At 56.0% G+C, this 24,769-nt stretch overlaps 1 protein-coding gene across 1 annotated transcript; it reads right to left on the bottom strand.

Moving 5' to 3' along the window:
- Nucleotides 1–5,744: 5,744 nt before the first annotated feature.
- CRABP2 (cellular retinoic acid binding protein 2) lies at nt 5,745–24,454 on the bottom strand. The gene is made up of 4 exons (XM_065420448.1): nt 24,385–24,454; nt 8,379–8,557; nt 6,515–6,631; nt 5,745–5,795 (listed from the first exon to the last, which is right to left on the bottom strand). The coding sequence occupies exons 1-4, from the start codon at nt 24,452–24,454 to the stop codon at nt 5,745–5,747; spliced, it is 417 nt and encodes a 138-aa protein (XP_065276520.1).
- Between the last annotated feature and the right edge of the window lie 315 nt (nt 24,455–24,769).

The following is a 24,769-nucleotide window of genomic DNA, read 5'->3' as shown; positions in this document are numbered from 1 at the left end:
CTCCCCCAGCAAGGAAAAGTGGAATGCAAACCCCTACGGCACTGGGGCAACGAAAGCCCACGCCGGAGGTGCAGCGACCCTGGCAGGGCGGGTGGAGGTGGGGAGGAGGCACAGGCAGGCAACCGGCCTTTCAAAAAGGAAAGCAATTCCCACCGTGACAAATGGTTTAATTATTTCAGGGGCCGCTCCCGAATGGGAGAGCGTAAATGTGGAACAGGCCCCTGCGAGAGCAAAGGGCAACCCCCTGACAAAGCCGTCGCGGGAGAGAGACTGGAGGGTCAGGAAGATGATGCCTTGGGAGCTTTGAAAGGGGGGTACGCCCCCCCCCCCACTCCCCACGCTGATCTGGAGAGAGGAGGTCGCGTTATTGTTTCACCTGATTGGGCCTGAAACCCACAACCCTGAAGACCTGGAAGGCCTCGGGGAAGAAGGGAGGGAGGGAGTTGCCAAGTTTGGTTGGACGTATTCCTGGAGGTTTCATCACAGGACATCATCTTTCATTAAAGATTAATCTTTAATTCTTGGAGCCTCCTGGGCAATCCTGGAGGGTTGGCAACCGCAGCAGGGCATCGGCGCTTTGGAATCCAAACCCAGACCCAGCTGTGGCCGCTGCAGCTGGCCTCTGAACAGGACAAAGCGAAAGCCCAGTGCTGAGCACCCCAGCAGCACTGGGGAGAGGACAGGAGAATCCTGCCCCAGTCCCTACGCTGATGGCCCCATTTGGAGGCGCTCAGGTTTCCAAGAAGTCTCAGCTCCTGTTTGACATGGGCTTGGAAAAATCCCCCTTAAACTCAAACCGCTGCTCAGGGCAGCTCTGGGGGCTGTCCCCAAATTCTCCGCACCCAGCTGATTCACTAAGATACGCCTGGCACTCTAGACACATGGCACAAACTTTACAGAATTCACAGCCAGACAGAGGATCTCTGTCCAAAAAGCAGAGAGTATCCCCAAATTTAGAATCCCCCCACTCCTCCCCAATCCATAGGATTTGCCATCACTTAGCTCTTTGGCTCAAGATACCGAGGCTTGTGGGTCAGCTTTGAAGGACCTGGTTCAATATCCAAGATACGGGCGTTACATTCCCCTTCATCACAGGCACCACCAGAGTGAGCACGAGGCCTCAGTGCTCTGTTTTATACCCCTGCAGGGGCTCCCATCATGCCCTGCTCTTAAAGGGGTACTCACACCTGCCAAATTCTGCCTTCAGAGTACACTGATCCAACATGCAGAAGGGCAGAAGAAAGGCCTGGGTCCTCCCCGGGTGTAAATCGGCCTTGCTCCATCCATGTCAATACCGATTTACAGCAGCTGAGGATCTGGCCCACTGCCAGCCAATGGGGCAAAGAAAGACCGGCAGCATTCCAGGGAGCCCGATCTGCTCGGGGGTCAGGGCTGGCGCCGCAGCCTCCTTCGGACGCGGACCGTGGCGGGGTGAGGCGATTCTCCAGCCGGATGCCGTAGTCCGATTCGGGAGGCCAAGCTGAGTCCAGCAAGCTAATAAAAGAAGACGAACAACCAGGGAGGATCGAATCAGATCCTCCTCGGACGCGCAGCCTGGCCAGGAAGCGAGCAGGAATCTAGTTGGTCTCGGGCTAACAATGCAGCATTTGTGTCTTTTCCCCGGGGGGTTGGCAGGGCTGGTATTAGCTGGGGCTTTTCGGCACCCTCTGGGCCCCTGCGTGGTCTTTGATTGTTGTTACACTTTGCGCCGGCCGGGCTGGAAGAGCTCGTGTTGTAATTAGAATCAAAGGAAGCGATTTTACAGCCAGGGGTCCTGGCCGTGCCCGTTCCAGGAATCGGGGAGTAAATGGGGCAGGGGGAAGGGGAAAGAAAGAGATTGAACGAGCCTCCTACCCCACCGCCCCCTCAGGACATTTCAAACCAGGCTGGGAAACGGCTCTAGAACAGGGCGCTGGGCAAAGGGATTGTTATTACTGGGGTTCCACCAGGGCCCCTCCTGAGAGCGGGACCCTGGCATGCTAGGGGCTGTACAAAGTCCAGTCCCCAAATAGCTCATGGGCTCCAGCAGGAAAACCACAAAGAAAGGATTATATTATCCCCATCTCTCAGATGCGGAACTGATTAAGTGACTCACATGGGCAGCGCGTAGCCCTGGGTCACAAGGCCCCCCTTCCTCTCAGAAGAGGATGGCAAATGGAGGTGGGGGGGGGAAAGAGGACCCTCCCCCCACATTGCTTGTCCCACACAACTGAGCACAGGACTGCCCGCTGCAACATGTTTGCAGGTGCAGCGTCCCATCTAGATCTAAAGTGCCCAAGCTTTCGGTGCTGTCACTGCGTCTTGCTCTCCTCCGCCCCACACTTCCCCTTCCTTTAATGCCACCCCATTACTTCGAGCAGGAGCTGCTGTGCTGGGCCAGACTTCAATCTGGCCCTGCAGTAGCATTAAACTCTGCATCATCACAGGAGCAACCATTCCAGTTCACACCTGAGTTGGGCCTGAATCCGGAGCAGGGGATCCAAACTCGCTCAGGCTTCAGAACCTCTGAGCCCTTGGGAGTGGCCAGCCCATCCTGACCTATCTACTTCCACAAGACTCCAGGCTTTGTTCAGCTTAATATATGGAGATATACCTATCTCATAGAACTGGAAGGGACCCTGAAAGGTCATCGAGTCCAGCCCCCTGCCTTCACTAGCAGGACCAAGTACTGATTTTTGCCCCAGATCCCTAAATGGCCCCCTCAAGGATTGAACTCACAACCTTAGGTTTAGCAGGCCAATGCTCAAACCACTGAGCTATTCCTCCCCCCCTTGGCACCTTTTACACCACCCCACTAGCAGCAACTTATCCCCACACGTGATGCTGCCAGAACTGTGTAAAGAGGAATCAAGGCTCTCGCGGAGCTGGTGATTTTCACCCCCAGCGATTTCCAGGAACGACCAGGACAAGGCATACGTTCATCAACCGTTTATTAGAGAGAGTTGGGTCGGAAGGACATTGTGTTCCAGGCAAGCTCCAATGCTGCGCAGACCCGCAGGAGACGGGCTTGTTCACGGTTTCCTTTTTAATAAAATATTAACAAATAAATACTCAGAAAAAGTTGCAACTACTGAGAGAGGAGAGAGAAAGCACAGGGCCCTACACGGGAAGAGGAATGCAGCTCAACTAGGTTACAGCTTCTTCCTACGGGAATATGAAAAAATATTCTGTATAAAATAAAAATGCCAGGTTGTTGTTTGTTTTTTTTAAAAAGCACTTTCCACTTTTCACCTTGAAACTCTTGTTGTCCAGAGGGATGCGATGGGGGAGGGGGAAGGTGTCTAGGAGGGGGGTGAATTACCCCTGTGCGCAAGCCTATGCAGTAAGTCACATGCAAGGTGGCATAATGTTGACTTTACGAAGCCCAGCCCTCCAAAGGACCAGTTATATGAACCAAGTCAATGAAGAACAAGTCCCTTCCCATTCCGATACCTTCAATGCACCGGGAATCACTTTGCAGTTGGTCTGCAGGACAAGAAGAAAGCAACAACGGCGGTGCTTGAAGCGGAGGGGGTCGCCAGGGGGCGTAAACCCGGCCCAAAATCTTTTTGTAATGGAGCTGGGTCACGGAAGGAGTGCACTTTAAGCACTGTCTTACCAAAGCTGCTGCTCTCAGGTTGTGATAGACCCCCAGGCCTCCTTAAGCTCCTGGTCCATTGTACCATCCTGTAATTTACACGTCGTACGTACAGTACTGTCATTTGGAGAGGCTCGATTTTATGAACTTTTCAATGTTATGGACTCCTCTGTCTCAAATTAGTTCATCAATTAGGGATTCCACTGTAACACGGGGGGGGAAATTTAAATGAACGATTTTTCACTCAAATTGCCCATGAAAAAAGGCCATTTCTTGACCACAACCAAAAAAAAAAAAACCCCAACCCTTCTTGTGCCCAAAGCAGAGGCCAAGCTAAATCACTGCCCCCCGGTGTAATGTACCTCTGAAGACAAGGCCGGCTCAAAGGCAATGCACCAATTCACTCCCTGACGCTCCGTTTTGAATGGTGTTTTGGTGATGCATATAAACCACAAGAGATCCCTGAAATGTGCCCATCGGGCCATTCCCCATCCACCGTGGGTAAGGGCTTTTCAATGCAATGGAAATGTTGGTGAAAAAAAATTGTTCAAACATTTGAGGTTTTATTGAAAAAATGATTATTTTTTTTAATGAAAACCTGAAATGTTGTGTTTGTTGATATTTTTCACATGGGAAAAAAAAAACCCATCCCATGCAGCTCCTGGTATTGATCACCCTAAATTGGTCAAGTGTGGGAACTGAACCCAGGACTGGGATACCTGAGCCTTTGGGGTGGGCTTTTCCTATTACGGGAGGACAAAGCATTGTGCGGCATCAGGTTGGTTACACATAGGCTTTGCGCACAGGGGTAAATTCCATCCAGAGAGAGGGCAAATAAAGGGGTGGGGATGAGAATCAGTGCTCCATTTGCCCACAGTTCAAGAACAACCCAGGTGCCTTTGGGTTCTGCCCTATAAGTAGCTTCAGCCCCACTCTAGAAGGGAATCTGATCTCCTCAGTGCATTGCTGCTAAGCTGTTTGTCCCACAGGAACGAAGGTCTTGTCTATGCGGGAAAGTTGCACCAGTTGAACTGAAATCGGTTTTAAAACCAGTTCACTTTAACCAGGGCAAACCCCTGCCCTGTGTGGATGCTCTTATTCCGGTTTAAAAGCATGCACTAATGGGTTTAAATTCACGCCTCTAGTTAAACCAGTACAACTGTCAGTGGGCCTCCCTGGCCGGTGTGGAGCTGGGGTAAGGGCTCTCCACCAGCCCTGCTCCCAGAAAAGAGGAAATTGGGGGCGTTGCCAGCGTGCAGTGCACTACAGGTACTCCCTACATTCGGGAGGCCATGGGGGCAGAGGACAATGAAGAGCAGCCCTGAGGCTGCTCTAACTTACACCGTGGGCTGGGCACAGCACCAGAATACGCGGAGGGCAAAGCCACCTTAACCCATTCCCCCACATCCTGGCTCCATGTGCAGGAATGGAATAACCCAGAATCAGGCTTTGGGGATACAGCACCTGGAAATGCAGATGTGTCTCAGAACTGCCAAGCATTTCGGCAGCTGGTGGCTAAATCAGTGCGGAGTGGCCCTCATTGTCTTAACCCGGCTCATACTCCAGGGGCACAAAAATCGGCCGGAAGTGGCAAAGCAGAACCCTCAGCCCAGCAAGTCCTGGGCTGCTAATTCACATCCCGATTCCCGTGACTTCAAGGCACAGCCTGGTTTGCTCAGCACATGGGCCTGATCCAAAGCCCACCGAAGCTGATGGAAAGTGGGCTTTGGCTCAGAGTCATCTCCAAGGTGAGCATTCTCCAGGGCCCACCGTGAACTGGCTGAGAGAAGGCCCCTTCCCCATCCTGGCGCAAATCAGGCAAACCCTGTGGCTGGGAGTGACAGCTTCGTTAGCGTCACCTCTAGCCGAGGTGGGGGTGGATACATGGTGACCCTTTGTGTCACCCACTTGGACGAGGGGCTGGGAGGAGTTCACATTGCTCTGTGGGCTGCATGGAGAAAGAGAGGCTGTGGGAAGAGCGGCTGGAGAGGGGAGGAGACCGGCTGATAGTGGAATATGAAGTGGAGCGGTGCCGCTGGCCTGCATCATGTAAACGGGATACTCTGGAGTCCGGCGGAGTGGTTACTGAAGGTCGGCGGAGAGGCTGCAATTGGCAAGCGGGAAGGGGGCGGTGCCAGGAGTACCCTCCGCTGCCCAGCGGGGCGTATCACTCCCTGACGTAGATCCGCGTGCAGACCACGTCGTCGGCTGTCATGGTCTGGAACAGCAAGAGGGGAAATGAACAAAGGGAGCAGACCCCAGAGACAACTGCTCAGGGCTCGGTCACTGAGGGTACGTCTACACTGCAATGTAAGCCCCTTCCCCCAGCACACACACCCTGCACCTCGGGCAGCCATTTACACCAGTGCCAGCTGGGGGGTGCGGGTGTAAACCACTGCACAAGGTGCAAGGCACTGGAGTCAGGCCCTGCCCCTCTTCCAAAGTCCTGTCCCAGCATGCACTGGGCTCAACGTGACCCCCTGGGATGGACTCTCTGGGCGGGGAGTTGTTGGAAAGCCCTGGCCAGTTCAGCACACTGGTTGTTTGCAGTGTAGGCAGGATCCTCTCCCAGTACAACCAGTTGGGTTGGGCCTCCTTCTTCCCAGAATGCATTGCTTCAGGCCATGCAGGTGCCCTGGGCATGCTCTCCTGAGGCACTATGGGAGCGCTGCCCAGGCTGTCCCAGAATGCACCAGTCAGGCAGCCGACCCACAAACACAGGTGACCCAGATGGCCACCGCTCAGAGGAGAGCGTCACAAGCTGGTTACAAAACACTGTTGCAGCTGTAGTGTAGACAGGGGCATTCACTCCCTGGGCAACTCTTGCATTCGCAGCTGGCGCTTAACCACCCTGTGCCAGAAAGCAAAGGGGGTTCACAGCAACGGGCGGGGGGGGGGGGGGGGCGTTTAACCCTTTGCGTGCAGAGGCCAGCCTACCAGAATGAGTTCTCCATCATTGGTCATTTCCCGGGACCAGCCGGTCTTGGGCCCTTCCCCCTTCAGCAACCTTTGTTCGCAGACCATTTTGTTCTCACTTTCCCATTTGGCCAGGCTCTGGAAGGAAGAAAGAAAGAAAGGAGAAGATCAATGCAACCGCATTTTAAATCACAAAGCCCCCGCCATGCCCCTACTAGCCCAGCGGCAGACCAGGCTCATCCATCATGCACTAGGCAGGCCCAGCCCTCGACAAGAGAGGAGCTGGCAATTTGTTCCACACTCTAGTGCAGCCTGACAGTTGCGTGGGCTCATCCGTCACCCGGAGGGGCGCTGGGGGGCGGGATGGGATGGGATGGCGAGGAAGAAAGGAGCCCTCGCCCCTTCAGGGGGAGGGAACGGGCTGCTAGCTGCAGAGGCAGGAGTGCGTGTGTGTGTCACAGCGAGCGACTGCAATCCAGTGTGTGTGTGTCACACCTAGTGAGTTGGAATCCAGATGTGTGTGTCTGTCTGTCTGTCTGTGTGACGCTTAGTCCGTGTGTGTGGGGGGGGTCACACCAAGTGACTGCAATCCAGACTGTGTCTATGTGTGTGTGTCACACATTGTGAATCAGAGTCCAGATATGGGTGTATGTGTTGTGTGTGTGTGTGTGTGTGTGTGTGTCGCACCGAGTTGGAGACCGGGACCCGAGGGGTGTCACACAGCATGAGTTGGAGTTCAGGGTTGTGTATGTGTCACACTGAGTAACCTGCCCCTTTAAGACACTTTGATCAGGGGCATACACCAAGAGCAGGTAGAGCTCCGCCACGACTGCGTGGGGGGTTATGTGACGAAAACCTGCCCGGACCTCCCAGCCAGAGACGGGGCAGCCACCCGGCAAGGCTCAGAGTCCCCGAGAAAGAAACCAAGCTGGGACACAATGGGGAAACCCCTGTCGTATTTGTCCTGGCAGGGAGCGCACCGAAGGGTCTTTGCGTACGACAAGCAGGAGGAGGTGAATATCAACAGGAATCGGCCAGGCTCAGAAGGGTCTCCCCCATATTGATTAAGGAGGGAAGTTTGCTCAGATATATCTTAGCGGCTCTGCCGCCTGGAGACGGGAGCCAGGAAGATCACGGGATGTGGCATGAGGAGGCCTCTGCCATCCTTACGCTGGGGCTTCTACAGTGCCAGCTCGTGACCCATCACGCTCCCGGGCGGCGCTTTTATCCTCAGCCGGGACACCATCTTGTGACGTGTCACTCCTAACCGGGGATCCCTACGCCACCGCCATGGCTCTCCAAGGGACTATTTTACCCCTCCTCGTTAGCAGAGGCGAAGGCTGAGCGGTTGTAGAGGACATGGCCCTTATGGGACAGGCTCAGCCCTCTTCTGAGGAGGTGGGATGCCCTCTTATGACTCAGCACTCCCCATGAGGTATCCCTGCCCCATCAGCACAGTTACCAGAGGGACTATTTCACCGCGCCCCATTAACAGAAGCAACAAATGCTGGGCCACGGCAAAGAACTTGACCCTCATGCTACAGGCTCAGGCCTGAGCTTCCCTGACTTCTGGGACGCCATCTTGTGACTCATCACTTCCCACGGGTATTCCTACGCCACCAAGAGGACACCCAAGGGACTATTTATCCCCTCCCCATTAGCAGGAGCAAAGCAGTGGCCAGCTGGGCGCCCTCCTGCCACCACTGGACTCATGGGGGTCTCGCCAGGGACTTCCATGGGGGTAGGATCAGCCCCTCAGCCAAGGCCTGAGCTGTCCAGGGGTCTCTCTGCTTCCCCCCCCCCCGCCCCCAGATAAAATAAAGGGGACTTAGCTCCAAAAAGCAGGGGCCATGCAGCCCCTGCTGCCCAGAGGAGCTCCCCCTACCTTGCAGGGACGCCCGTCCACAGTCTGCTCCTCGAACTCTTCCCCGATCTTGAAGTTGATCTCGGTGGTGCGCACCGTGGTGGAGGTCTTGATATAGAAGGTCTCGCCATCTTGCTTGATCTCCACGGCCGGCTTGGAAGCCGCGGCCACCGCGATCTTCCTCAGCATCACGTTGACGCCTGCAAACAAGACGGCATCAGGCCCCCTTGTCCAGGGCCTTACCAGGAAAGTTGGACAGGCCCGCCCACCAAGGGGGGGCTCCCAGCTTCACATCTTTCAGGCTGCCAGGCATAGCAGAGGTAAGTTGGGCTAGGGGGTCAAAGCACTGGACTGGGACTCAGGACATGAGTGTTCAGTTCCCACTACTGCCACCAACTAACGCTGAGCAACTTGCTCCGTGCCTCAGTTTCCCCATCTGTAAAAATAAGACTCATAATTCTTCCTTGTCTGTTAAGACTGAACTCCTTGGGGCAGGAGCCGTCTTTGTCTGTGCAGCCCCTGGCATGATGGTCTCACTTGGGGCTTCTAGGAGCAACTGTAATACAAATAGCAAGTGGGGACAGAACTCAAATGCTCCTGAGCCACCTGCACTAAAGGAGAATCCCCAGTAGCAGTAGAGGGTTTATGAGACAATGTTGATCAGTCCCAGTTCTCTCCAATAGGGGGCAATGGCAACATACACAACAGCAGTTGTGTGACAGTAGAAATCTGACGAAAAGTGGCATGGGGGGGGGGAATGTGGTGGGAGACAGAATTCTTGCCGCCATGTTACTTAATCTGCACAAGAGCCGGAGAGGGGGAAACGTGAGAAGACTCCCGGTCTGACAAAGACAACAAGGGGGATCTAGTCCTAGACAGAGAGATGTCACCTTCCTCTGGGGACACCCTGCACCGTGGGAGAATGAGGGCTTTGTTAGCCCGCCGGGCAGAGCTGGCAGTGGGAACCCAGGCAGCTCCTCTCTGCAGCTTGCAGGACGCCGGGGAACGTGTGCGGTAGCCCGGGACTGTGCTGCAGATCGAGGGGTTAGTAACGGATCGGTGCTGGGGTTCTCTTTATTTGCCTAACAATCCACTAGCCCATGATTCAAACTTCTATTAGCCATTCCTAAAACAGAAGCTAAGGCAGAGGTGGGCCACATCTGGCCCGCGGGACCGTCCTGCCCGGCCCTTGAGCTCCTGGCCGGGGAGACTAGCCCCCGGCCCCTCCCCTGCTGTCCCCCCTCCCCTGCAGCCATACACCGTGTGGGCAGCGCGGCTGGCTCCGGCCGGGCGGTGGGGCTGTGAGCTCCTGCTGCTCTGAGCTGCATGGTAAGGGGGCGGGGGGTGGGGAGCAGGGGGGTTGGATAAGGGACAGGGGATCCCGGGGAGGCAGTCAAGGGACAGGGAGCAGGGGGCGGTTGGATAGATGTGGGAGTCCCGGGGGGCCTGTCAGGGGGCAGGGGTGTGGATAGGGGTTGGGGCAGTCAGGGGATGGGGAACAGGGGGAGTTGGATAGGTGTGGGGTCCCGGGGGGCCTGTCAGGGGGTGGGGGTGTGGATAGGGGTCAGGGCAGTCGGGACAGGGAGCAGGAGGGTTGGATAGGGGGTGGGGTCCTGGGGGGGCCGGTTTGGGGATGGGGTCCCAGGAGGGGGCGGTAAGGGGACAAGGATCGGGGGGGTTGGATGGGTCGGTGGTTCTGAGGGGGGCAGTCAGGGGGCGGGGGCCAGGCTGTTTGGGGAGGCACAGCCTTCCCTACCCGGCCCTCCATACAGTTTCGCACCCCGATGTGGCCCTCGGGCCAAAAAGTTTGCCCACCCCTGACCTAAGGCCATTCCTACACTTCACCCATGTAAACACCATCCACGTCAATGGAGTCACTGCTAATTCACACAGGCGATGCAGCATGGCCTAGTGGGTAGCGCACTGGCTTGAGAAACAGCAGACTTGGGCTCTGTTCCTGGCTCCGTCACTGAGTGCGTCCCTGCGCCGCTCCATGCCTCAGTTTCCCCAGGTATAAAAGGGGGATAATGAAACTGACCTCCTTTGTGAAATGCTTTGAATCTACTGGATGATAAGAGCTAGGGCGTGTGGCTGTTACATCTGGGTCAAGCCAAGCCATCTGACCCTAAATCCTCCCAACCCTTCTAACAGCTGGGATTCTACATCGGCGTGAACCCAGCCCAGAGAGGTTAAGTGACTCTCAGAGGGGAAGAAGGGAAGTAATGATCTCTCCCTCTGGGAATGTTTTATTGTTTCTGAAAAGGCTCTTTTGAAACCTGAAGTTGTTCCAAGTTCTAGAGGCTGCCAATTTTTACTTTATTTTATTTTGGGGCTCATTGATTACTTGATGCAAACAGAGATTGCTGTGATTTCATTAAGGGCGTGGTAAGGTTACTCTTCGTGTAAAAATTGCTTCATGATGTTAGGTCATAAAAATAACAATTCTGGCATGTAACAGTTCATCTTTTATCCTGCATGATCTCAGGGTAATGGATATACTTGGATTGCTTCACTCGCCAGTGCGCTGGGGCCATGTCTGGGGTGGAACACGGCAGCTGTTTAACAGCATGCAGCAATGCTGCAAAGGGCTCACTCAACCCGCACGGAAATGCAGCCACTTCTGGGGTGGGCCATGTCAACACTTTGGCAGCTCACAGCAACGCTATGCTTCACAGCAATTCAGTGGAAGTGAAGGAAAATATTCCACCTCAACAAAACTCCAGGGGTAATTTTAGGGAAGCCGGTACAGCCACCATGACTGGAATTTGACAACAGGGCTTGTGAAAAGGGCTATTGGATACTGAGTAGCCAGAAGCAGTAAGGGTCTTGTTTTACATCTCATCTGCACCATGGAACCTGTAGTAGCACAGCGCCCCCTAGCATCAAGTGGGGAGTTGGGGTCAGCACTGAGACATAGGGAAGAGTGCCCCCTACTGAGTCACCCACCCGCCTCCCTGCTGCACAGCGCCCCCTAGCGGCTCTGTGCTCATGTACAATGAAGCCACGCCCAAGAACTAAGACTAACGTCCAGGACAAAAACCCGAGCACTTTTCCATCTTCAAAGCACTTTCCAGACCTGATTACATTAACCCTTTAAGCCCTGCGAGGTAGGGAAATAGCACCATCCCCATTTTACAGATGGGGGAAACTGAGGCAGAGAGCGGTCAAGGCCCAGATTTTCAGAAGCATCCTCTTACATTGAGTGCTGAGCCCGAGACACCCAGGGCCTGATTTTGTGAGGTACATCGAGCTGCAGGGGCTCAGCACCTTGGATAAAACAGGTCTCTAACCCTGGGCACTCTACAAAAATAAGGGCCTGATTCTTGGTTACACCAAGGCCTCTTAAACCAGCTAAAGGGGCCTTAAAATGGGTATGAGTGAAGTCGACAGAGTACAGCACAGGGGCCTCTAGTGCCTCCTCATTCCCAGTCAGAATGAGCCCCCCTCCCCAACCATCATCCATCATGAGACATCCCCCCCCCCCCCCCCCGGCAAGCAGGGAGTGAGGCGGAAGCTTTGATGTCCCAGGAACCAAAGGGCCAGTTTGTCTTCTCAGAAAGCTCTGTGACATCCCTGCTCCATGCACTCCCCTCCTTTGTCCTCCGCTCCAGTCCCAGGGGCCCCTCCGTCCTCCACACCACATTGCTGTGCCGTTCCCCTGGGCTCCTTCCCCAACGCAACAGCCTCTATGCATGTCCAGGGCTTGTCTGCACAGGGAAATGGACCGGAATAGACCTCCTAGTCCAGAATAAATGTGATTTTAGTCCAGGATAATTCTGCGCTTTGGAAGTGAATTAAACTAACCCAAATTAAGGCTGCTTTTATTCTGAATGAGAGTGTCTACAGCGGGGCTTAATCTGGTTTAAATGTACACCTTTGGTTAATCCACTTGAATTCCCCCCAGCAAATAGGGCTATGGGGCAGGCACTGGCTGAGATTCTGTGACCTGTGTTATGGCATTGCCAAGTCTCCGGATAGTTGTAGCTCTTCTTAAATCCCCAGCCCCTGGAGTCCTGTGATAACATGAGACTCAGGCCTGATCTACACTCAAAACTTAGGTCGACCTACGTAACCCCTAGTGTAGACACAGCGAGGTCAATAGAAGAATGCTTCTGTCAACCTAGCTACCATCGCTCGGGGAGGCAGGAAAACCCCTTCCATCACCGTAGTCTGCATCTACGTGTCCCTCCATTGTGACTCTCAACCCTCACCCTGCTCTTCCAGTCTTGGGCTCCCCCCCTACAACTCTGCCGATGCCCCTCAATTCTGGCCCGCATCCCTCCCTGCTCTTCCAGCCCTGGGGCCTCTCCTGAGCATAGAAACCATGCCAAAGGCTGAGAACTAGCCCCTGAACCCAGGGGGCTGCAAAGATACCGCCCCCCAGCTACGGATGTGACTCAAAACAGCCTCAGACCGTCTGACGTTGAGACGCTGAGCAGAGCCGCGCGCGGACTCTGAGACACCCTCCAGAGCAGACTGCCCGCGCCAGCTCTGAATAGTTCCCATACGCGCCCCGGTGTTCTGCTTAGCAGTGCTATTCTGCGCTCAGCGACCCCGGTGCCGGGCCGAGCGCTCGGGGAGCAGTTGTTGCAGAGGGTCGGTTTTGCCTCAGTTGGTGCAAAGCGTGAGCTGGCGGGGGGGAGGGGGAGAGCTGGATGGCTCAGGGGACGTTGGGCTCCCGGTTCCTAGCTACGCCGTCCCTGCACTTGGGGCAAGCTCTGCCTCAGAGCTGCTCCAACGCCAGGGAGTGAAGCAGAGCCACAGTGCCACAGCGCTGATCTGCCTCTATGCCAGGCGCTGGGTGCAGGGAGGGTGCAGGGCCTTTGCACAAGCACCACACAAGCGGGGCAGACCCCCAGTGCAGAGGGGAGTCTCAAGGCGTCACCTGCTTTGCAGCCCCCGTACGCCGCCAGAGGGGTGTGATTCTGATTGAGAACCAGGCTCGCTGCGTGTGGAGATCTAGGAGACAGACACTGTTGTAATCTCTGGGGAACAGCCCCCTCTAGCCTGACCAGGACTTCGGGTCACCAGGAGAGAGGCTGTCCCCTGGAGAATCGGTCCCGGATCTTGCCCTGAGCCCAGTGCATGCTGGGGCAGGGCATTGGGCCGCACCATGGGGATGCCCATGCAGCACAGACGGGATCAGAGACGCTCAGGTTCGCATCTCGGTGCTAGGAGTTAAGGCGCTCCCTAGAACATCACGGGCGTCCTCTCACCTCCTGCCTCCGGGGGCTGCATGAAGCGAGTTCGCTGGGTCTCAGCCCTGTGGGCCATGAGACATGAATGTGTGGGATTGCAGCCTGGGTCAGGGGATCTCAGCCCCTGGGGGGCAGAACACATGGTGTCAGGGGGTCACAACCCGCCTGCTCTTCCCCCATGGCTAAGGAGAAGGGGGATGCCAGCTAGATGGGGCGGGGGGGGTAGGTACAGAAGAGATGGAGAACTAGTGACCTACATGAAGCAAGTTTGCTGGGTCTCAGCTCGGTTCCTCAAGTGTCCCTGGGCCTGCTAAGAATGGTACCATCCCCTTGTTAGCTGCCTCGGCAGATGGATGGGGGCTTCGCAGAGCTGGGACCCAGGAGCTGGGGAAAAGCCATGCAGTTTCTGCCTTTGCCCCCCTTATTACAGTGAGTAACCGAGGACTCCAGAGCTGCCGACATGGGGGCTCCCACCAGCACAAAACCCACTTAACAGATGCACCAAAGAGGACCTCAGCTAGGTCCCTAGACTTCCCCCCGGTCCCCTGGACTCCTGACCCCAGATGGAGAATGGGATGGGGGCGGGCGGGCTTTGGAATGTAGAATCTCCCCCTGTACACACACAGCCTGCAGCCGATGACAGGACTAGATCCAGCTTCTCCGAGCGCAAAATGCGCACCACCCACACCAGCGCCCCTGCTCCGGGAGCTGGCCCCACTCCAGACGCCTCCGAGAGGCTGCGTTTCTCTTCGGGCTGGGGCGACCCGCTGGAGAATGCAGCACCAGCCTCGGGATACATTGCCCCTTGTCCCTGGCTGGCTGGCAGCTGGTCCTTTGTCACCAGGCGTGGGGGGAGAGAGGGTCTGATCCGACAGTCTGCTCCGGATGCTGAGTCACGAATAGTTTGGGGGAGGTAGGGGGGAGCATGAGACACAGGAACCATGTGACACTGCTGGAGAAGACAGATGATGCTGATGCTTGAGGGGTTAAAGAGGGCGATTGTCCCTCCCCCTGCTTCTTGGGCCAGGGGTGAGCGCGGGCAAGATAGAGCCAGATCCCCAGCCGGTGTAAATCAGAACAGCGCCACCGACCTCCGGGCTGCGGTAGACGGAAGGTCTTGTGAGCAGCCTAGAATATCCTCTGTGTTACTTTGACCCCTGCATTGCTAGCTGTGGCTAAGGGGGTGTGGGGAGCAGGGAACAGCTGGCGTCAAATAAGGAGCGAAACCATCAGCTGGGGCCAGAGTTCTGCGTGCTAATCCCATCTCTGCCGCTGACTCATTGCATGGCCTTGGGCAAGTCACTTTTCCCTCACTGTGCCTCGATTTCCCCTCTGCCAGCTCTATAGCAGCAGTAACGATGCTAGGACATCTCCCCAGGCAGCTGGGAAGTTTAATGCTAGGAAAACGCTGCAAGATCCATGGATAAAAGCTCGCTGTGGATGGAAAGAGAATTTCTCTTGGGTGACGAAGACATTAGACAGGCAAAGGAGTGTGTTGGATCATCTCCAGAACAGTCAGATCCACAGGAAAATTGGTAGGTCGGAACAGAACCCACTCTTCACCCTGCCTCTCAGAAAGGTTACGCTAAATCTATGTACTTAGTTCCCCTCTCTGCACAATGAGGCTACTCCCGTACACCCACTGCTGCAATGCCCAAGTCGGGGGTAGACACCAGGTTCGCGATACTGCCCCGGGAAGGAAGGAATGAGCATTAGCGGCTGCCGTGTGCCGTATAAGACCGCGGGGTACACACGGCAGCGACAGGCTGCTGCCAATCTGTTCATTATTCCCCGGTTGTGAGGCTTCTTAGGGCAGGATCGGAGCCCTGACTTTCCATGACGGAGCCTCGTGCTGCGGAGATAGAATAACCCCAGCTGCAAAGCAGCACCGGCAGTTTAAATTCCTCCCCGTTATTTGCTCTCAGGGTGCGTCCCGGAGACACGGATCCCAGCAATCCAGCCAGCAAGATGCTCCATGCTAGGGATGGGTAAACTCTTTATTACTGCTAGTACAGTCGTGCCTAAGAGGCCTCGGTCAAGTCCAAGCCCCATGGTGCCAGGCGCTGCACAGACACACTGCAAGAGACAGCCCCTGCACCAAAGACAAAATAACAACACGCACAACTCCCCCTAGCTCGTCGATAAAGCTTTCCATCCATAGATCTCAAAGCGCTTGACAAGGGAAGTCAGTGTCATTAGCTCCATTTTACAGCTGGGGAAACTGAGGCCCGCAGGGCCAAAGTGGCCCGCCCAGTGTCATCCAGCAGGCCGGTCACAGAGAAGGGAACAGAATCCCACTCTCCTGAGCCCCAGCCCTCTCCACTACACCACGCCGCTCTGAAGAGAAACCAGAGTAAGAGAAGGCTTATTCTCATTTTACAGATGAGGGAAACTGAGGCACATCAGAATACAGTGACTTGATGAGGGTTGCACAGGGAATCTAGGGCAGAGCTGAGAACAGAACCCAGCTCTCCTGAGCCCCAGGCCAGGGCCTTCCAGCACAAGACCAGCCTTTATCAGTGCAAAGACGTGAGCTGCTATATATTGACCGGTTAGCCTGAGCTGCCTGCTGACCATCCCCGAGAGATGGGCCTAATGTCCCTCTGATCTTGCAGGGGAAGAGCCGGTCAGTGATACGGGAAGCAGAGGGGGAGAATCATAGAATATCAGGGTTGGAAGAGACCTCAGGAGGTCATCTAGTCGAACCCCTGCTCAAAGCAGGACCAAAGCAGGGAGGTGATGGGTTTATCGTGGTGACATATCTACCTGTAACCAGGGCTCCATTATGCCATGGCTGCACCAACAGAGCAAGAGCCGATCCCTGCCCCCAGAGAGCTCACCCGCTGACAAGACAGCCCCGGGCGGGGGGGAGGTTGATTAGCTGCATGTTACAGCTCGGGGAAGTGAGGAATTCAGTGGCTTTCCCCCAGGCACCCAGCTGGTCAGCTCCAGCCTGCCTGAGATTCTGTGGCCCAGAGACATCGGGGGACTCCCCATGTAAAATCTAGCCCATGGAGCGTAGGTCATTCTTGCAAATGGAGGCTGCTGGAGGGTGGAGTGGGCAGCTTTGCCCCCAGCTGACCGATGCGCCGCCTGCTTGGGTCTTGGAGAAGGAAGCCAAAGTCACGACGCAGAGGCAACAGCGCAAGCTCCTAAAAATCTGCCCCCCGCCATTTTCTCGTTGGCGCTCGCTTGCCGCGGGACGTCATTCTCCCTGCTGCTGCCGGACTCCATCCACCCCGAGTGGTTATTGCTCCGTCTGCACTCAGCTACAGACCGAGCCAACGTCTTCGCAGCGCCTCGCTGAGCCGCCCGGGACGCAACGGAGCTGTAAATCCCAGCCCCGCTGCTGGCCCCGTTATTGTCTGGTTTACTCCAACCGGCAACAACACGGTCACGCTACCGCTGCCCGGAATCCCGCTCGGGGGCCTGCAAAGATCCGGGTTGCACGGAACAGGAGGCCTGGCTCATGGGAACAGCTGCATTGTTCCCCGGCTAGTCAGAGAGCGCTCGGCGCAGAAGCAGGGCTGACCTTTGGGTGCACAAGGCCACAGTTCAAATTCTTGGATGTTTCTTCTCCTAGTCTGACGCCCCAGGAGTCAAGGCGTGAGCGCTGCCGGCAGAATAGACCCCCCCCCCCCCCCCCGGCCATTTTTCGGCATTCCCATCTCCTCACAATACGGGCCTGTCTCTGAGCAATGCAATGCCCTGGAAGCTGCCCAAACCTCGTGCATAGGTCATTGTTCCCATTGCTGGGCACCGGGTTAGGGGCTCGGGTTAAGGGTGCCAGCCTCTCTCCCTGGAGCAAGGAAATTCAGGGCTGGCTTCTGAGCTGTAGCTCCCGAGATGTTTGGTTTGTGTCCGCGCCCCCACCATTTCCAGGGGGCAGAAACCAGACAATTCTTGTGCATCTCGGCAATGCCACATGACCCACGCTCGTGCCTGTGGAACTCATTGCCACAACGTACTGCCGAGGCCAATGGCTGAGCAGTATTCAGAAGAGGACTGGGCACGTATATGGATAATGACAACATCCAGAGTTATAATGGGAAGGATTTAAAAGAGGAAGCTTTGGATATACATCCTCAGGCATCAGGGAGGGAAGTTTCTCTGTGGGTAGGTTATCCCAGGAATGTCCAGCAGAGTTTTCTTTGCAGCTGCCGGTGCTGGCCACTGTAGGCAGGATTGTAGGCACTGGGCTAGATGGATGCACTGGTTTGGCCCAATCTGGTCATTCCTATGTGCCTCTCTGAGACAGTTCAGCTCAGCCAGAGACTGGTCTCACTCAATAATTAGAGGTTTTCTATTCTGCTCTGCAGCTGGATTGAACAAGTTACAAGTTGGTGGGGGTGAGCTGCCTACACTTCTGGGTGAATTCAAACCCAGATGTGAGATCCCAGTTAAATGATTTGCAGAAAGAACTGCTCACTCTGCATGTGTAGGGGTGGGGGAGGGAGATCAGGTCTCTTCAGCAGCATGACCAACCCTTGTGGTTTTTATCATGAGCAGCACAACCATAGGTGTTCTGCTTAAAGCCTCAGCTCCTGGAGTCATGGGAAGACCTCAGCTTTCATTTTTTAAAAAGGTTCTTGCCCTCATGCATGCAGAAAGAAGCTTGAAAAAGGAAAGTGAACATTACCCTAAAAGCTCAGACACCAGAAAGCAAAGATTATCGGTTTTAAAAATCTCATGAATGTTTCTGGCAATCTCACTAATTTTGGAGTCCTGACTCATGATTTTCAAACTCTTGGGGTTGGCCTGGGTGCTTTAGCGCCCCTCTTCCCCCACAACTGGGCACCGAGATCGAACAAACAAACAAACAAGCAATTGTGACTTTTCAAAATCTTGACCTCATGTATTACAAGTAATGATCCTAATAAATCCCAGAGTTAGCTACATTTACACATTCCCCCAGCTGCCTCAGAGACCCTCACACAACAGTGTTTTACTACTTTAGGAAGCGAAAGCGACTAGAAACAAAGGAAGGAGGAAACCAACTAACCAAGTTCAACTACCTAAACTTAGCCAAATGCAAAAGGTAAAACAGCATGAGCCTGGGGAAGCAAGTCCGATCTTTAAATTTCATGGCTCATTATCTTGAGTGTCCCTTCCCCTTTATAGCCGGCCAGTCCCCCCACAAAACAGTAGGGGCCAGGAGAGATCAACTTCGCTTAATGCTGCTAAGATGCCAGTGAAATCCCATGCCTGATAAAAGTCGGGACCCCTGTTGCTTTTGTGGGAAAGCCCAAGATTTACTCCATCAGCTGGCAGATTTATATTTCTGCTAAGGTTTCTCCAGCGCCTGTGAGTTCCAGCGTCGCTGATTCGGAGACAGGGAAGGGGGGTTGGGGGGGAGAAAACCAAGTGAAACATAAGTAAGTGATAATTATACTGAAGTATTTGTTACATATCCTCTAACCTGGAAAATATTCTGCTCCACTCACTTCTCGTTTCACTCAGAAAGGGTCAAGCGGAGGGGAGAGCAAGCGAGCGCTGGCAAATGGGGGGTGTTTCGCCCCACTGCCTGGTGAGGGTTTGGGAAGAATCTAGCCGGGCTGGTCACTGACTTCCCAGAACCCAGCAGCTCCCATTGTTCTCAATAGTGAGGGGGGAGGGCATTTTCCTTTGTCCTCGGTGGGGGGAGAGGGTCTCTCCATTGTTCTCCAGTAGTGGAGGGAGGGAGGAGGAGGGGATTTTTTCCTTGTTCTCCAGTGCGGGAAGGGGAGTATTCTCCATTGTTCCCCAGTAGAAGCTCCTGAACGCTTAGCGCTGGGAAATCTGACCCAAAGGCATTTTCTTACACCCCGGGGCCATTTCACCTTCGAGGGGCCTGATCCCGGTGGAAGGCGCTTGAGACCTCACTGGCCCTGGAGCAAGGGGTTTCCCCAACTTTAAATTCCCAGGTGACACCAGGAGCCCAGATGCCCCTGCCCTACAACATCCCCCCCACACCCCGGGCTTTCCTCGCTAATTGTTTCCTTCTGGAAGGACCCCCAAGCTGGGCTGGCTTCACGCACAGCTTGGCATCTCCTGCCCGGTTGCAGCAGCCTGGATCACAGCCACTCCCAGCACAGATTTTTTTGGAGGGAGGGGGGCCTGTCTCTTTAAGAATCCTCTTCCTGCCCCCCACCTACTCCCACCCCATACACACACTCCTTACACAAGCCACAAGCTTGCACGTGCCCCCCACAGGGTTCTGAGCCAGCTGCCCCTCCTTCAGTGCATCTCTTGAGGAGGGGACCGAGTCAGCTGACTCCGAGCTCACGGGGCTCGGGCTGTGGGGCTCAAAACTGCAGTGTAGACGCTCGGTTTCCCCTCCCAGGGTCTCAGAGCCCAGGCTCCTGCCAGACCCCGAATTATAGCCCTCAGCCCAAGTGCCATGAGCCCACAGCAGCTGACCCAGGTGAGCCACAGCCTTTGAGTGCAGTGGAGACAGACGTACCCGTCAGTACCCGGGGTGGGATGCGTTGTATCACCCATGCTAATGTGCCGTGCTCCTCGGTCACCAGTGGCTGGATCACCTGGACAGGTTTATTCCTAGCGCTCTGATGCAGGCTTTCAGCTAACAGACGTGTAGTGCCACCAGTAGAATCTTACACCTTTTAGTTCCAGAACTCCTGGGTCCAACAACCACAGCCGACCCCACCAGCAGCAGCAGCACCTTTAGCGTGGCCGACAAAGCGAAGACACCAGGGCCCCCTCTCACGTGACCAGCAGTTGCCTCGTAGAAGGGGCTTTTCAAAGAGCAAAGGTATACTGGGAACCTGTTAGCACAGCCACTTAAGAACGCCTTACCATCCACTCGCACTTTTCAGCCACAGCTCACCAACCACTTTGCAAAGGAGATAAGCATCATTAGCCCCATTTTATAGAGGGGGAAACTGAGGCATGGAGAGGAGACAAGATTTGCCCGAGGTCACCCACCAGGCCACTTACGGAGGCATGACTAGAAATCAGGTCTCCTAAACACCAGCCCAGTGTGCTATCCTCTAGGTCAATCGGCTTGGACCAGGGGTGGGCAAACTACGGCCCGGGGGCCACATCCGGCCCTTCAGACATTTTAATCTGGCCCTTGAGCATCTGCCGGGGAGCGGGGTCCAGGGCTTGCCCCGCTCCGGCGCTCCAGTCGGGGAGCAGGGTCCGGGGCTTGCCCAGCTCCGTGCATACTGTGAATCCGCGCAGCTCCTGGAAGCAGTGGCATGTCCCCCCTCTGGCTCCTACACGTAGGGGCAGCCAAGGGACTCTGCACGCTGCCCCGACCCCAAGTGCCGCACCCAGAGCTCCCATTGGCCGAGAACCACAGCCAATGAGATCTGCAGGGGCGGCGCCTGCGGACAGGGCAGCATGCAGAGTTGCCTGGCCATGCCTCTGTGTAGGAGCCAGAAAGGGAACATGCCGCTGCTTCTGCACCGCCCGGAGCCTGCAACCCAACCCCCTCCCATGCCCCAACCCCCTGCCCCAGCTCTGATCCCCCTCCTGCCCTCCGAACCCCTTGGTCCCAACCCAGAGCACCCTCCTGCAGCCCAACCCCTCATCCCCAGAGCCCGCCCCCCCAGCCGGAGCCCTCACCGTCCCCCCACACCCCAACCCCCAATTTTGTGAGCATTCATGGCCTGCCATACAATTTCCATACCCAGATGTGGCCCTCGGCCCAAAACGTTTGCCCACCCCTGGCCTAGACCCTTCACTGCCAAGCAAACAGAGGGTCTGTCTACACAGCAACGAGACACCCGCAGCTGGCCCGTGCCAGCTGACTCGGGCTGTGGGGCTGTTTCACATCTGGGCTGGGGTTGGTGCGTGGGGCCCAGGACCCTGAGAGCTGGGAAGGTCCAAGAACTCAAGCTCCAGCGTGAGCCCTGCAAAGCGGAGTCGGTTTGCTCAGGCCAGCCACAGGTTGTTCTTCTCTGTGTAGACGTACCCAAAGGGACCGCCCCCAGCAGCCACCCCGGAGCTCTCCGCACAGCTCATGGGGAGCTAACAAGGCATCCCCACCGGGGCCCTTCCACCAAGGCCCGGCCAGCCCTGTTGTGGTTTCCACGTCGTTTGCAAGAAAAAGCTGGGAAGGAGGAGGACGAGCCCTCTCTGTGCAGCGCCAGCACTCGGCCGCGGCAGGCGAGATCGCCACGGGGGAGGCTCGTGCTGGTTGTGAAAGGTTAGTCATAACACAATCCACAGCAACTCTGCCGGGACACATGCGGGTTCCCAAACTGCATCCAACAACGAAGGCCCGAGCCGGTGCCAAGAGCTACAGCCCGTATCTCAACACACCCCAGCGAGCAGCCTGGGCCGCCCGAACATTGCTCAGGTTTGGTGGTCAGAGAAAGACCAGAGCTTTCTGCAATCGACAGGGGGTGACCGTCACCAGCCACCCCAGAGCTAAAGAGCACACAGGGGCTTTGGGGAAAGGTCAGAGGCGCAGGGCAGGGCTTAATTGTAATAGAAGGGGGGCCGGGGTGCAAGGAATTTTTTTACATTCAGAACTGATGCAACAAGCCCAGCGGTGCCGGGCTCTGAACTGCCCAGCTCAGAGGTGCCGGGCTCTGAACTGCCAGGCCCAGCGGTGCCGGGGCTCTGAACTGCCCAGCCCAGAGGTGCCGGGGCTCTGAACTGCCCAGCCCAGAGGTGCCAGGGCTGTGAACTGCCAGGCCCAGAGGTGTCGGGGCTCTGAACTGCCAGGCCCAAAGGTGCCGGGGCTCTGAACTGCCAGGCCCAGAGGTGCCAGGGCTCAGCCCCTGCACAAATTAAGCATGGATGGAGGGAAAATAGCATGGAGCAGCAGTTCAAACAAGGGTCTGGGCATCAGGACTCCTAGGTTCTGCTCCTGGCTCTGTGAGGAAAGCATGGTGCAGTGAGCGGACGGCAGGAGGTCTGTGTTTTCTTCCCAACTTGGCTGCTGATGAGCTGTGTGACTCTTAGGCAAGCTCCCCATCCGTGCCTCAGTTTTCCCCATCTGTAAAATGGGGATAGCCATACTAAGGTGCCTTTGTAAAGGCGGGGAGATCTGTGATTAGAAGGGCTGAGCCTTGTTAGTAATTTAGGCTGGTCTGACCACATCTCTAATTTATCAGGAACCCTTTTTCAGCATGGGGGGCGGATTATAGATTATCGTTATCTAAAGGGGTTTTCACATTGGCTCCTGCTTGTTTGTTACAGGTGCTCTCCCTACCTGTCTCCCACGGCAGGGTGTCCCCGATCACACACACAGTCCCTACAATCCCCCTGTTACAGGAGAGGATGGGCGAGGTTCTGTGGCCTGTGATGGGCAGGAGGTCAGACTAGATGATCATGATGGTCCCTTCTGACCTTAAAATCTCTGAGTCTATAACAACCAACAAGCAGGCAGGGTATTGTCTATGGTGGCAGGGGGCATGCGATGGGAGCAGCCCACCCACCCCCCCCCCCCCGCCATCCCCTTGGAGCCCCTAGACTTTAGAGGGGAGGAGCAGTTGCGACCCCAACTGAAACTTCACAGATATAACACGGGGGCTAATGAGCCATGCCAGGACCCCAGATCCCAGCACCCCCCTGAATGCTGGATCCAGACCAGGCCACCCAGTCACCCCCTCCCTGCAGCATCCCAAGTTTTTTTTTTTTTAACCACACCCCTTTCTGCAGAATTGAAGCACCAATTCGTTTTGCCTCACAACCCCCTCTAGGGAGCAGTGTCGTTAGATGGGGAAACTGAGGCACAGAGCCAAACGCTCCCGAAGTCACAGGCTGAGTCCGTCACGAGCCCATCCGAGAGTGCATCACTCCCTCGCAGGCTCAGCGTTTACTCACTTCCTCTGCAGATATGTGGGGCAGGCTGGAAAGTCCCATCTTCCTCCCTCCCCCCCCCAGCGCTGGCGGGGTGCACAGGGGAGGGGGAGCCAGCTGGGGATCAGAGCTGAGGCTGGACAGACCCTCCCCGGGCGCTGGGCAGAGCACCCTGCACCCATGCGTGGCAGCAAACGGCCAGAAGGTATCACTGGGCTCTACCTCCCATGGGGGAGAATTGCGGTTTGATTCCCAGCTGCTTCAGCTGGCATCCCAACGGGATGATCTGCACCAGGGCCAGTCCTAACCTGACTGTCTCCTGCGGCTCCCTGGTAGATCAGACAGGAGAGGGTGCTTGGTGTGAGAAGGGCACTGGCAAGGGAGGCTAAAGAACAGAACCAGGAAAAAGGAGAGGAAGAGAAGGAAAAAAACTCCCTGCCCCCATCAGACAGTTTAGTCCCCGCTACATTGGCCACCGGGGCCAATTCTCCACTCACTCCCAAGGGCTACTCCTGACTTACACCAGTTTGCCAGGAGAATCAGGCCCATTGCACCTCCCAGTCACCCCTGAGGTTCGGTCTAATCCAGCGCCAGGCTCCCTTCGCTTCCACCGTGGGGCCGGATCCTGATCTCCGTTTCGCCGGTGTAAATCCAGAGCAGATGTACTCAGCGGAGTTACTCCGCTAGCTCTGGTGTAACTCCAGAGCAATACCATGACTCCTGGTGTCAACCCAGAGCAATTCCGTCCAGGAGATTTACCCCCGGTCTCGGGTACACCCAGAGCAGCTCCACTGAGGCCAACCGAAGCAGCCGGGAGTGGAGTGACTCCGGATTTAGGCACGCGTGAGTGAGATCAGAAGGCGGCCCCGGAGGGTCAGTTTCCTGCACCCCTCCGAGAGCCCGGGGATGGATGCTCTCCAAGGAGCCAGCGCTCCCTGCCCCACGGGGTGATGCCGGGTTCATGTCGAGCAGCTGGCTCGTCTCACCCTGAGTCATCTGCTATTCCTCCCCCCTGGCTCGGGCTGCCTCAGTGCTCAGGGATCCCGGGGGGGGCAGAGCTCCCACTGACTCACCCAAAGCTTTCAGCAGCTCCTCGAAGTTCTCCGAGTGCTTCATCTTCCAGTTCCCGGAGAAATTGGGCATCTCGAAGCGGGACGGGGCAAAGCAGCCGGGTGGGGAAGAGAGAAATGCACCGAGCAGCTCCTAGCTGGAGGGGGGGGGGGGAATGATGGGAGGGGGCAAAGCTTTTGCACTGGCTGGTCACCTACTAACCTACTGGCCCCTCTGCTCTCCCCTAGCCTTAGAAAGGAGCTCGCGCCCCTTCCCCCCACCCCTGGCTGATTGATCCCCCCCCCCCCTTCTTTCTCTGTCTCCTAATGAGGCTTCCCACAAGCCTGGGCTTCGCTGCCTGCTCCCCTGCCCCACACAGGAGTCTCCTTTCTCCCTCTGCTCTCCAGC

Source organism: Emys orbicularis, chromosome 20, assembly GCF_028017835.1.
Source record: "Emys orbicularis isolate rEmyOrb1 chromosome 20, rEmyOrb1.hap1, whole genome shotgun sequence".
In the NCBI taxonomy this organism is placed as follows: Eukaryota; Metazoa; Chordata; order Testudines; family Emydidae; genus Emys; species Emys orbicularis.
This window is presented reverse-complemented; position numbering and strand designations above follow the sequence as displayed.

Coding starts and splice junctions, on each gene's coding strand:
- CRABP2 (XM_065420448.1), bottom strand. CDS start 24,454: ATGCCCAATTTCTCCGGGAACTGGAAGATGAAGCACTCGGAGAACTTC. Junction 8,558..24,384: donor GGAGCTGCTGAAAGCTTTGG/GTGAGTCAGTGG, acceptor TCTTGTTTGCAG/GCGTCAACGTGATGCTGAGG. Junction 6,632..8,378: donor TGGACGGGCGTCCCTGCAAG/GTAGGGGGAGCT, acceptor TCTTCCTTCCAG/AGCCTGGCCAAATGGGAAAG.